The sequence below is a fragment of the Staurois parvus genome, unplaced genomic scaffold (genome assembly GCF_062004578.1).
Source record: "Staurois parvus isolate SC_StPar_1 unplaced genomic scaffold, SC_StPar_1.0 ptg001151l, whole genome shotgun sequence".
Lineage (NCBI taxonomy): Eukaryota > Metazoa > Chordata > Amphibia > Anura > Ranidae > Staurois > Staurois parvus.
The window spans coordinates 393,936-406,552 of record NW_028318947.1 but is presented as its reverse complement, the minus strand read 5'-3'; the positions used below and the strand labels follow the sequence as shown (position 1 = coordinate 406,552).

General features: G+C 43.1%; 1 protein-coding gene across 4 annotated transcripts; it reads right to left on the bottom strand.

The window, feature by feature from the left end:
• Window positions 1-1,893: 1,893 nt before the first annotated feature.
• YBX1 (Y-box binding protein 1) lies at window positions 1,894-9,979 on the bottom strand. Of its 4 annotated transcripts, none has more exons than XM_089659394.1 (8): window positions 9,698-9,979; window positions 9,049-9,112; window positions 6,722-6,755; window positions 5,180-5,269; window positions 3,503-3,802; window positions 3,071-3,162; window positions 2,530-2,796; window positions 1,894-2,244 (listed from the first exon to the last, which is right to left on the bottom strand). In XM_089659394.1, exons 1-7 carry the CDS (start codon window positions 9,789-9,791, stop codon window positions 2,562-2,564), a joined length of 909 nt encoding a protein of 302 aa, XP_089515520.1. In that variant the 5' UTR covers window positions 9,792-9,979; the 3' UTR covers window positions 1,894-2,244; window positions 2,530-2,561. The 4 variants fall into 4 exon arrangements, with proteins under 4 accessions (XP_089515520.1, XP_089515518.1, XP_089515519.1 ...); XM_089659392.1 differs by having other exon boundaries at window positions 3,485-3,802; window positions 9,698-9,978; XM_089659393.1 differs by having other exon boundaries at window positions 3,080-3,162; window positions 3,485-3,802; window positions 9,698-9,978.
• Window positions 9,980-12,617: the final 2,638 nt, after the last annotated feature.

Genomic DNA, 12,617 nt, shown 5'->3' with positions numbered 1-12,617 from the left:
AGCAGAGATCCAAGATCAGCAGATGCTTCAGACTATCCATTGACAGCTACTTGGGCAACTTTAAGCAGTTTTTAAGCCTGGGTTCACACTGATGCAGTGCTGCACATCGCATGTGATTCGCACAGGAACTGCAATGCATTCCTGTGCAAATCACGAGATTTCTGTGCAGTTTGAGCCACACATTTTGTATGGCTCAAATCACACCACTCCAAAAAAGTGCAGGAATATCTTATTTACACCTGAACACTAGGCTATACTATATTCATTATATTGCCAAAAGTATTGAGGTGCCTGCCTTTACACGCACTTTAACAGCATCCCAGTCTGTCCGTAGGATTCAATATTGAGTTGGTGAACCCTTTTACAGCTATAACACATCTCTATCAGCATGCACGCCAAGTCAGCCCAGCAGCAGATAACAGTGCACATAGAAGCCATGCGCATGCTTGGAAAGGAGGCGTGGTGCCGTGCAGTGCCAAGGAAGAGATTCGAGAATATATACACATAATATATATATATACACACACACACACACAGTATCTCAGAGGAGAGTGTCCCCCCCAACATTTGTGTAAATGTTTTATTCCACCTTATCATGTGACAACACTGAAGATGTGACACTTTGCTACAATGTGATGTAGTGTGTACAGCTTGCAAAACTGTAAATTTGCTGTCCCCTCAAAATAAACACAACAGCCAATAATGTCCAAACTGCTGGCAACAAAATTGAGTCCACCCCTAAGTGACAATGTCCAAATCTAAGGTGTCAATATTTTGTGTGGCCATCATTTTCCAGCACTGCCTTAACCCTCTTGAACATTTGAGTTCACCAGAGCTTCACAGGTTGCCACTTGAGTCCTCTTTCACTCCTCCATGACATCACAAAGCTGGTGGGTGTGAGACCTTACGCTCCTCCTTGTTTGGGGAGGACCCACAGATGCTCAATAGGGATTAGGTCTGAAGACATGCTTGGCCAGTCCACCTTTACCAAGGCAGTGGTCATCTTGGAGGTGTGTTTTGGGTTGTTCTGTTGGAATACTGCCCTGTGACCCAGTCTCTGAAGGGAGGGGATTGTGCTCTGCTTCAGTATGTCATAGTACATGTTGGCATTCATGGTTCCCTCAATGAACTGTAGCTCCCCAGTGCTGGCAGCACTCATGCAGCCCTAGACCATGACACTCCCAACACCATGTAAAATAGTAACAAAACAAAGTGAGCGCTTCATGGTGTAGCAGCTAGCACATCAAGGTAACCAAATTATATATATATATATAAAAAATAAAACTCCCACCACCATGCTTGACTGTAGGCAAGGCACTGGTCTGAGTTGCTGTTCCCAGTTGCTTCCACTTTGTTATAATCCCACTAACAGTTGACCATGGAATATTTAGTATCAAGGAAGCTTCAGATCCTATCACAATACCAAGTTTTAATTCAGAGCCCCTGAGAGCAACCCATTCTGTCACAAAATGTTTATAGAAGCAGTCCATGTCTAGGTGCTTGATTTTATACACCTGTGGCCATGGAGGGGATAGAACCACCTGAATCCAATGATTTGGAGGATAGTCTCAATACTTACACAAATCGTGGCCCAAGATGTGAACCTAGCCTAAAGCAGGAATTTGTGATCGCTTTAAATGCAATAAAATCACTCAATTCCCATCATTGCCCCCGTCTAGCATTGCTTTGCAAAATGGCCCCCCATACTTATCTGCTCAGGTGAGTCAAGCATTTTCTTGCAAGGAACCTCCACAACTGCAGAATGTGCTGCCAAACATTTTAAACCCCATTTAAGCTTTATAGAAAATTTACAGACTCCAAGTTCTATGCAAATTTCTAAAAATTTTGCATCCAATCAAAAACTACCCCACACTTACAACCAGTGACACAAGGTATTGTTCAGACCTTTATTAACAGATGCTTGCAATTTGTTGACATTTGAAAAAAATCAGGTGTACGTTTATTACAAATTAAAAATGAGGTTCTTAAAAATCCTTGGTTTTGACCAGATAAGAAACAATTTAAAAACCTTTTGCAGGTAGATTGCGAAAAAATATGTTTTAAAAAATTCTCATTCCCAAAAGGAGACTTTAGATAAAAAATAAAACCCCCATCCCTGCAAGAAACCATGCAGGAGGACATTATCTGGTCAACAGCAAAAAGCAAGCACTTAAGGTCTTCAGTTCCGATTCTTTGTTCAATTTCTTATTGCTGGAATTTTCAATCTTGACTTTGATGACAAAACTGCAAGAAAAAACAAGTTGCTTAAAATTGAATCCAATTTTTAAAAAATTGACTAAAAACACTTTCCTTAAAGAGTTGGTCTAAAGTTTATATGGAAAAACATTTGAGAAGAGTAAAAAATTTTTACCAAGTTTGCCAAATGGCCCTGAAATTAAGCTATTTTAGCACCTGCCATGCTACAAAGCTCTGAAAAAGAAGAAAATCCCTATTCAACAACAATTCACTAAAGTCTTAACTGTAGTCTCCTGAACATAGAATGGCAACCGTGCTCATCAGGACACTAACCCGGATGGTGGTAGAGGTGGTAAGCCGGTATTTTACTCAGCCCCGCCCTGCTCAGCCTCGGGAGCGGACGTGTTTTCTGCTGATGTTTCGGCTGCCTTGGTCTCTTTACCATCTTGTGGTTTAGGGTTTTCTGGGCGTCTGCGTCTGTAGTTGAAGTTACGGCGGTACCGGCGTTGAGGTGGCTGCTGACTCTGGGTTCCTTCACCCTGATTTTCTTTGTCTTCCTCATTTCCATCTTCCCTGGGCTGTCTTTGACGAGGTGGTCCCCTGAATAAATAGGGAAGATGGTAAACTCAAGGGCCAAAATTTAAATTATTCATTGTCAGGACCATTTGATGTATATTATATATTTAAAAAATCCATGCATTAATGTGCTCTGTAGAATAAAAACAAACACCACTAGTTTTCTACTGTCAGCATGTAGAACACAATTACTGCACAAAAACTGCAACCCCCTTCTACAGAACCCCTCCCCACAGTCATAGGTTTTGTATTGCATGCAAGCCATATATTATGGAAGGAAAAAAAAAAGTGTACTGACGTATTGTACCTGCGGAATCTTGGTCTAAATCCTCTGTATGAATTCTGTCGCACTGGTCTGTTTTGGTCTCCTGAACCTTGGTTGTCTGATCCCTGTGGGAGTCAAAGAAAAAAGAAAGAAAAAAAAAAATTGGTGTAGCAAGATCAGCATTTATGCTCAATTCACTGCATAGTGCTGACACAAAGGAAAGCCTTAGAGAAGAAGTGATATCACCCATTTTAGAAATTGGAGCAAAACAACTAGCACACCATCCACTCTCCTGGCTATGCACTGTGGCATGGTTTTCTGTAGACCTAAACACAATTGTAGCATTTACTGCACCCTGCCTGTGACACACACACACAGTCAGAGCAAGCAAGAGACTTCAGCCCCCCACCCCCCCATACCATAAATAAAATGAACCTAACAAGTTACCAGAATTTCAAATTCTACCTCTCCGCCTTCACCCTGTGCGGGGGGGTTTGAGTATTGTTGTCTGCGCCCATACGGTCTCCGGAAGTAGTAAGGTGGGTAGCGACGCCTCCGGAAAGGCCGTTGTTGATTTGCACCCTCTACGTCTGCTGCTCCTTCAGTTCCTTCTGGTTTTTCTCCTCCCTCATTTTGGTAGTTTTGCTGGTAATTGCGTGGAGGACCTCTACGACGTGGATAGCGCCTATAATTGCGATCTGCTGCATATTTGCTGCCTTGGACTGGAACGCCACCAGGACCAGTTACATTAGCTGCCTCTGCACCCTGTAGGAAAAAAAAAAAAAAAAATTGCTGTTAATTTAATTGCTGTTGGAGATTTCATTATCTGATCAATGAGATATGAGGGGACCAGTTGTCAAAGATAAAAGGAAAAACCCATTCCATCCTTACACTTGATGCCCCTAAAGCAGGACATGAAATAGGCTTCATTCACACAGGCAATAACTTGCATGCATCCATCTGTCAGAAGTCCCATGTCTATTAGGACAGGCCCCTGTATGGATACAGCTGTTGAGTCCCAATATGACATGTGGGTGCATGTCCAGATACTCACCTGTCATTTTTGGTGCAATGACTGTGCAGCTGCAAGTCCTAATAGACATCTATGGGACAGACCACACAGGGATGCACCCAACACCTGTGCATCTCCAAAGCAGCAAACTGTCCTGCAAGGCAGCGGGGCAAGGCCAAGTTCACACTAGCTTCCTTAGGAGGTGTTAGGGAAGAGTTAACACTCTTCAAACGCCTATGAAAAGTCCACACATGGCAGCACACAGTACTGTTCACAATGAAGTTTTAGTGTTGTGACAAAATTGACACATGTAGTCAGGAGAAGTTGAAGCCTCCCATTCAAGTCTAAAGTGATGCTCCTCAAACGCTTGACAGGTGTTTGAGGAGCATTAATACCATTAAACAAATTATAGGCATTTGTGGTGCAGTTTTAATGCTTGGTAAACTCCTATCAAACATCTCAAAAACATAAGGCGTTTGGGGAGCGTTAAAAGCGCTTCAACACTATAGGGGCGTTTGGCAAGAGTTAGAAATTAGTCAAGTGTGAAAGAGCCCTTACACCAGAAAGATCAGCAATGATTGGTCTGCTTACATGTTTTTGCAGCTCATTTAATCTACCTAAAAATGTAAAAGTAAGCTTTCAAGATTGCTCTGGTCCTTTGCCAAACATGACCATTACCCGTTGCCATGACAGATCCAGCACAATTATAAAATTTGTGTTTGAGAGTGCTCTTTAGCTCACTTCAAGACTAATTGAAGCTCCATTCAAAAAAAAAAAAAAAAAAAAAAAAAAAAAAAAAAAAAAAAGTTACAGGGTGGAAGAAACCCATCAAAATGGCAAAGGCTATGTGACAGGGTGATATTCAGAGAACACTATAGGAAGTTGCAAGTCTACACCACCTTTCATAAAAAATTCACACACTCCACATGCAGTAATCACTGCATGTACAGAGCAGTATCTGCAGTTTTAAATTGGCCCCAATAGAGTCCACCTGTCAAGCCGATCTCTATTTTGATCTTGATGAATTGCTTTTATAGTCTCGTCTCACTATTTTAAACCTAGATAACAAAATTACCTCCCAAATGTTAATACATTCGAGTATTGCAGCAAGACAATTTTGAAATACTTGCCTTTTCTCCCTCCACTACATCAAATTCTACTGTTTCTCCATCTCCCACACTGCGAAGATACTTCCTTGGATTGTTCTTCTTAATTGCAGTCTGAAATTAAACCATATAAAATTAGTAAATACACTACATACTAGCCTTGTTAAAGAATTTGTATAGCAAGAGTGGCAAGCTACATGGTGGCCAAATGGCACACTAGTTGTGCAACACTTTATTCTACTTCAGGTTAGGTTCACACCTATGCAGTGAGATCTGTTTCTGCACTTGGGTTGATGCATTTTGTACCCAACCAACTTGCTGGGCAGATTAAAACGCATCAGTTGCACTACATTCTTCTCTGTAGCATCTCCATTGAAGTCTATAGAACCAAAAATTTACTTTTTTTGTCTAGGTTCACAGCTATGCATTTGTTGCATTTTGCAGAAACACAGCAGTCTATTTCCCATTTACTATAGGACAGGTTCACATCTCTGCATTTTAACCTGGTGCATTTTTTGCAGAGATGTGAACCTGTCCTATAGTAAATGGGAAATAGACTGCTGTGTTTCTGCAAAATGCAACAACTGCATAGCTGTGAACCTAGACAAAAAAAAAAAAAAAAGTTAAACAGTCTGGCTTCAACATTTCTGTGTACAAGTCCTGAAAGCCCAGACAGAAGGGGGTGAAGATGGTTATAGCTCAGATTTACAAAAACACACCAATGACAGTTGTCCAAAAAAGAAACCCATTTACATGGACATTTTCCAGTTTGCAATGTTTTACTGACTTTTGGTTGTAAATCTGAGAAATGAAATATGAACTAAGCATTTCTATAGTGTGCACTTATCTCAATTCAGCTTAAAAAGTGTAATTTCTGTCTACTGCCTCATTCCTCTGCCATCAGCACAAGTCACTGCTGACAAGTTTTCCTGAGCCCTGGTTCACACTGCATGAGATATCAGAAGTGGTGTGATTTGGTCCCATTTAAAGCGTGATGTCAAAGTAGCACTGATAGACAGGTGCCATTTAGATAAGTCTGAAGCCCAATTACAATAAAGTGGTGAAAATGCAGTGCAGGAACTCTCAAAATTGTGCTAATTTGAATTGCACGGATTAAGACAGTCATAGAAACACTTTAGATGCGACTTCAGGTGTCATGCAATTTACAAATTGCACCTAAAGTTGCATTGTGCGAAGGGCTGACAGAGTGGAAAAAGTCACAAGCTAGCCTCCCACTACAACTATAGATTTTCTTTTATAGAATAAGACTTTCCAAAACTACCAAGCACAGTAAGCTACAGCAACCAAGTCACTTTACAGTACCACAGATGTCCTGAACTTGCTGACAGGAATGGCACTTCTGATATAGGTTTGTGTCTTCAATCCTCCATCCTATGAAATGCATGTCTTGCACATTAACTAGAGTGGAAGTGCAAGCTTCCTACATATGCTTATGCATGTATTAATACAGTTGCAAGTGTATACTGCACATACTGCATGTATGTTGGTTTGATCAGGATCACTAGCTTAAAATTTTGGCAGCAGGAGCAAAAAGTGGGTTCTTACCTGGTGTACAAACACATCTTCCTTGGTGTCATTCCTAGAATGCAAAGATTGAGCAGAGATCAGTTTTAAAGCAAGTTTACAGTTTTATCCTAATGTAATTTGATTGGTTATAGACAATTCTTTAACAGATGCAAAAAAAAAAAAAAAAAACATATGAAGTATACAACACTGCAAGGTGGGGCAATCAAACTGCTTATTTCTAAAGCTTAAGAGATCCAGCCAAGATTGGTGGCCATGCACAACTGTTTCAATTGTAATACCCTTTATAGAGCTACCTTTCCTGTCTACATTCACTGGCCATGTGTTTTCTGGTTGTCACATACCCACACATTTCTAGATCTACAGAGACAGACCAACAGCTAAAAACAGAACACTACAGCATATTAACCCAAATCCTGAAGGCTTAGCATGCTGACAGTCAACTTCCCTGGAACAAAGAAAGTTATGGTATATTCTGCTGGTGCTCAGCTCATCTGTAGCATTTCTCAGCAGCATGAAATGAAACGCTTCCATGTGCCTAATCCCACTTCCCTAGAGGTAAAACACTTGAAGCCATTCCAAAATATTTACAAACCGTTAGTGACAATTAAAATGTATCTACACCAATACCAACAGCTTTGTTTCAAGATGTATTTCCACTTTTGCAGACAACTGGGATAACACCTACTTTATATTTGTTACAGCCTCAGTCACAAATTAAACACTCTGTACTGTGCTGCCAGGTCTCATCAGTTGGATTACTAGATTTGAACATCCTGCCCTAACAATGTTTGCTTTTTATTAAAAAAAAAAAAAAAAAAAAAAACCTATTTCACTACTTCCCATCCACTTTGCCATCCCTTTAAACGGTTCAGGACACCCAGGAAAGGAAGGATCAGTGATCATGTGGCCACTGTCAAATCAGAAGCTGGCCCCCTCTGCTGCAAATATTAGGCTAGACAGCTCAGTCTGTGCATTCTAGATAGGCAATTGCCCAGCAGCACAAGGGTGTTAAAGCCCATACATTTGTTAGCCGTTTCCTAATCCTTTTAGGACCACAAACATTTCCCCTTTGACAAGTCAACCCCCTCCACCACCACAAAAAATAAGACTTGACCAAAATCAAGGCATTGCTCAGTCTACCATTGACCAGATCTGTTCACTTAGAGCTTCTTCAGTTACTGGCAGAGTGACACTACTATATAACTAGCCACATGGTCACATGGGGTGAACAGAAAAAATAAATAAATTGCAAGTAGGACTCAAACCAAATCATGTATCATGATCTTTTACAGCCTAGTCATATCCCCAACACGCACATGCCTCTAGGAAAAGACCTATGATATAAACCCCAACTACATGTGATTCTTTACAAAGTTTAGATACAATCCAAACTGAACATTGGAGACCATTTACCACCCCCCCCCCCCTTTCTGAAAGAATTCAGATGTTTTATTATAAGATGCTCTGAACACCAAAAGCAGAATCACCAACAGAAATCAGACTAGAGTTTGGAAACCTAAAAATCAGACTCCACATCCTGTACAACCCTAGCTCACCCCCCCCCCCCTTGTCCTTCTCTAGAAATCCTGTGTAGAAAAAACCTCTTTAAAATGGTACAAAACCCAAAAGCAAACTTAATGCAGCTTAACAATTCTTAGAGGTGATTCTGCATTAATTTTTTGGGGCTCTTTTAAAGCCGTGATCTAACCAGTAAGTAATTTACATTGTAGGAAGCCCATAAAGGATTTTCCCACATTCAACCAGTGGACTGAACACATTGCAGTGGATCCTCCCCACTAAGCCTTTGTATTCAAACAGCAAGGAGACCTCCCCATTACTACACTGATCAGCACTGCCAGTAACAACGATCACATGGAAGTTTGCTGATGGTTGTACAGACATCAGTGGATTGATGTCTGTACAACCACCCAACAAACACATTGAAAGAAATTTAGGCAGTCCCTGCTGAACTTTGATCCACGTATTGCTGACTTAACACTCCCCAGGCTGACCATGCTGCCCAAAAGGGGTCCCCTGTGTGTTTTCATCCAGATTGGGGGCAATCTAAGGCTGCTCTCACACTGATCTGTTCCCCTACTTGTGTTCAAATAGTAAGACGTCTGACTGCGTACTCTTATGGAGCATAACGATTTACGCTTTAAACCTGCTGGCTGCATTTGTGGTGGTTAGAAAAAAAAAAAAGAAAAAAAAAAAGCAGCCACACCAAAAAAAAAAAAAAAAATGCATTAGATGCAATAATTACACTTTATTTTATACCACTTTATAATAAATCCGTTTCACCCACAGACTTCATATCATAACAGATCTCCATGTAAAGCACTCACCTGTTAATAAATCCATATCCATTACGCACGTTAAACCATTTGACAGTTCCCAAAACCTTGGTTGCTAAAGAGAAAAAAAAACAAAAACAAAGCATGAATAAATTCAGCCACTACATCCGGGAGTGTTTTGATGAGACCATAGGGCCCCGTGACCTTGTCTTTATTGAATCAGGACTAAAGTCCATCGTACAATGCTTTGATTAAACAAGGGAGAGGCCAGAAATAAAGCGAGGCCAGGCGGCTTGGATCTGGGCCTATGGGAGAGGGATGAGCCGATCCTTCACTAGAAAGCACTACGGAGGAACCACGTGGCTGGAGCCGGGCCAACTACTAGGCTGCTCGTCCGCCATCAAAGCGGGGCCCTGCAATGAGACGTGCACCCCCCAGACTGGCTCCACGTGTGCGGGCAGAGGACGGCTGGGGGTGGGGGGATTTGAGCGAGGCGGGGTCTAGGAAGGGACGGGTAGGCCGCGAGGAACGGGCGGACATTTTGAGAGCCCCGATGCTGCGAGGACACAGGAAGCGATGACGTCACGGCCGCGAGGAGAAGGGGGGGGGGTGCGCGCCGCTCACTCACAGCGCGTGGCACTCTAACGGGTAGCCCGGGGCCCGGCCGCTCGCCATTAACCCCTTCCCTCCCGCCACTTACCGATGACCTTCTTCTCCCCCACAGTGGCCGCCGGTTCCGGGCCGGACTTGTTTTCCAAGGCGGCTGGCTGCTGCTGTGTTTCCACGTCGCTCATGGTGGTTTTTTTGGGTTTTTGTTAACGGTTCTGGTTGCCTATCAGAGATGGTGACTCGGGCCGGCGGTGTGGCTCGCTGTTCCTTCCCCGGGTGTTGATGGTAACTCAGGCCGGCGGTGGGGGGCTGCTGCCTTCGAGCTCCCTGCTGTCCGCTCTCCGCTCCCGCTACCGATCGAACTGCCCAGGATGACGTGACAGACAGGTTAATCCTTGCAGACGGCCCGCCCCGCGCGCTTGCCCATTGGCTCGCCGCTCAGTCAGTTCCAGCTTTCGGTGTCTCATTTGTCGGCGCGCGCCCAGACGCTATGCCATTGGCGGGAGGGTTTTCGCGGACGGACGCAATTGGCTGAGAAGGATGTCAGTCAGGAGGATTGGCGGGCATTAGTCTCGACCATGGCCTCAGACGGCTCCAGAGCTGCTCTGAATACTAACAGGGTGATGGGGGGGGGAGAAGACAACGTGCTAAGTTCAAATCCACACTCACCATTTTTCTTCCCCATTATCCCTCGATGTCTTGTAATACACGAACAAAAGACGCAACTAGTAAAGATAACGACACCAATTTTTATTTGCGATGTCTAGTATCAGTGATTGTCCTTATCGTGAGGTGATGACACGATATAGGGCGACGCAAGCGCTTGCGTTTCAGATGCGTTGCTAAAAAATGGCGTTGACTTGAAAGTCTAACCACGCCAAAGCATGTAAAACAATGTGGGGCGATAAACAGGCCCTACAGCAAACAAAGGATTTTCTCTTCTCCATGAATCACACCTTTGCTGCAAAATGCATCGCATCACAGCCAATCATTGCCTGTGTTCAGACTGCGCGCGTTGTGTTTAGCGCATATTGAGTTGACGTGCATCTTATTGCGTCGCATCAATGTGCATCTTTTTCCACAGCGTGAGGGTACAATACTTTCTGTTCTGCCTCATGCATGCTGCGACATTCTCTGGGCCCAGTCACGCCAAATGCGTTGCATTTAGTGCATATTTGCAGTTTGAGTTGATGTCCACTGCCATGCATCTTCTTATCGTGTCACATTAGTGTGCATCTCTTCCACAGCAGAAGGCAAATACTTTATGTTCTGCTCTTCACACGCTGTGACACATTCAGGGCCCAGTCAGACCACATGCATTGCACTTGGCGCATATTAAATACACTTGAGTTGACGTGTGCTGACATGCATCAACGTACCGTTTCGCATCAACGTGCATCTTTTTCCACAGCAGACGGCATAATATTTTTTTCTCTGCTTAACATTATTATTATACAGTTTTTATAAAGCGCCAACAGTTCACTCAGCGCTGTACATTACAAAGGGACACAGAACATGCGACAGTACGAAAACAATACAATGTGATACACGAGGGGTTCGAGGGCCCTGCTCTTTCGAGCTTACAATGCACTGCTGCAAGACACAACACATGCAGGGCCCAGTCACACCATATACGTTGCATTTGGTGCATGTTAAACACACTTAATTTGACGTGCTCTGCCATGCATCTTATTATGTCGCATCAATGTGCATCTTTTTGCACAGCAGAAGAAATAATACTTTTTGTTCTGCTTAACATGCACGGCTGCAAGACACCACACATGCAGGGCCCAGTCACACCATGTGCGTTGCATTTAGAGCACATTAAACACACTTGAGTTGCCTGCCGTGTGCTGACATGCATCAATGCATCGTGTCGCATCAATGTGCATCTTTTTCCACAGTAGACGGCATAATACTTTTTGTTCTGCTTAACATGCACTGCTGCAACATGCGACACATGCAGGGCCCAGTCACACCACATACGTCGCATTTGGTGCATGTTAAACACACTTGAGTTGACGTGCATTTCCATGCATCTTATCGTGTCGCATCAATGTGCATCTTTTTCCACAGCAGAAGAAATAATACTTTATGTTCTACTTAACACACGCTGTGACACATTCAGGTCCCAGTAACACCACATGCGCTGCATTTAGCGCATTTTAAATACACTTGAGTTGACGTGTGCTGACATGCATCAATGTACCGTGTCGCATCAATGTGCATCTTTTTCACAGCAGACATGATACTTTTTGTTCTGCTAAACATGCACTGCTGCAAGATGCAACACATTCAGGTCCCAGTCACACCACATACATTACATTTAGCGCATGTTAAACACACTTGAGTTGACGTGCACTGCCATGCATCTTATCGTGTCGCATCAATGTGCATCTTTTTCCACAGTAGAAGAAAAAATACTTTTTGTTCTGCTTAACATGCACAGCTGCAAGACGCCACACATGCAGGGCCCAGTCACACCATGTGCGTTGTATTTAGTGCATGTTAAACACACTTGAGTTGATGTGCTCTGCCATGCATCTTATCGTGTCGCATCAATGTGCATCTTTTTCCACAGCAGAAGAAATAATACTTTATATTCTGCTTAACATGCACGGCTGCAAGACACGACACATGCAGGGCCCGGTCACACCATGTGCGTTGCATTTAGAGCACATTAAACACACTTGAGTTGATGTGCACATACATGCATCAGTGTTCACCGTTTTCCACGATAGAAGGCAAAATATGTTCTGCTTAACACACACTGTGACTCATTTAGGTCCCAGTCACACCACATGCATTGCATTTAGTGCATGTTAAACACACTTGAGTTGACCTGCACTTCCATGCATCTTACCGTGTCGTTACAATGTACATCTTTTTCCAGAGCAGAAGGCATGATGCTTTTTGTTCTGCTAACATGCACTGCTGCAAGATGCAACACATTCAGGGCCCAGTCATACCACATATGTTGCATTTAGCGCATGTTAAACACACTTGAGTTG

Coding starts and splice junctions, on each gene's coding strand:
- YBX1 (XM_089659392.1), bottom strand. CDS start 9,791: ATGAGCGACGTGGAAACACAGCAGCAGCCAGCCGCCTTGGAAAACAAG. Junction 6,756..9,048: donor GGATATGGATTTATTAACAG/GTGAGTGCTTTA, acceptor TTTGCATTCTAG/GAATGACACCAAGGAAGATG. Junction 3,163..3,484: donor AGGTAGAATTTGAAATTCTG/GTAACTTGTTAG, acceptor TGACTCCCACAG/GGATCAGACAACCAAGGTTC.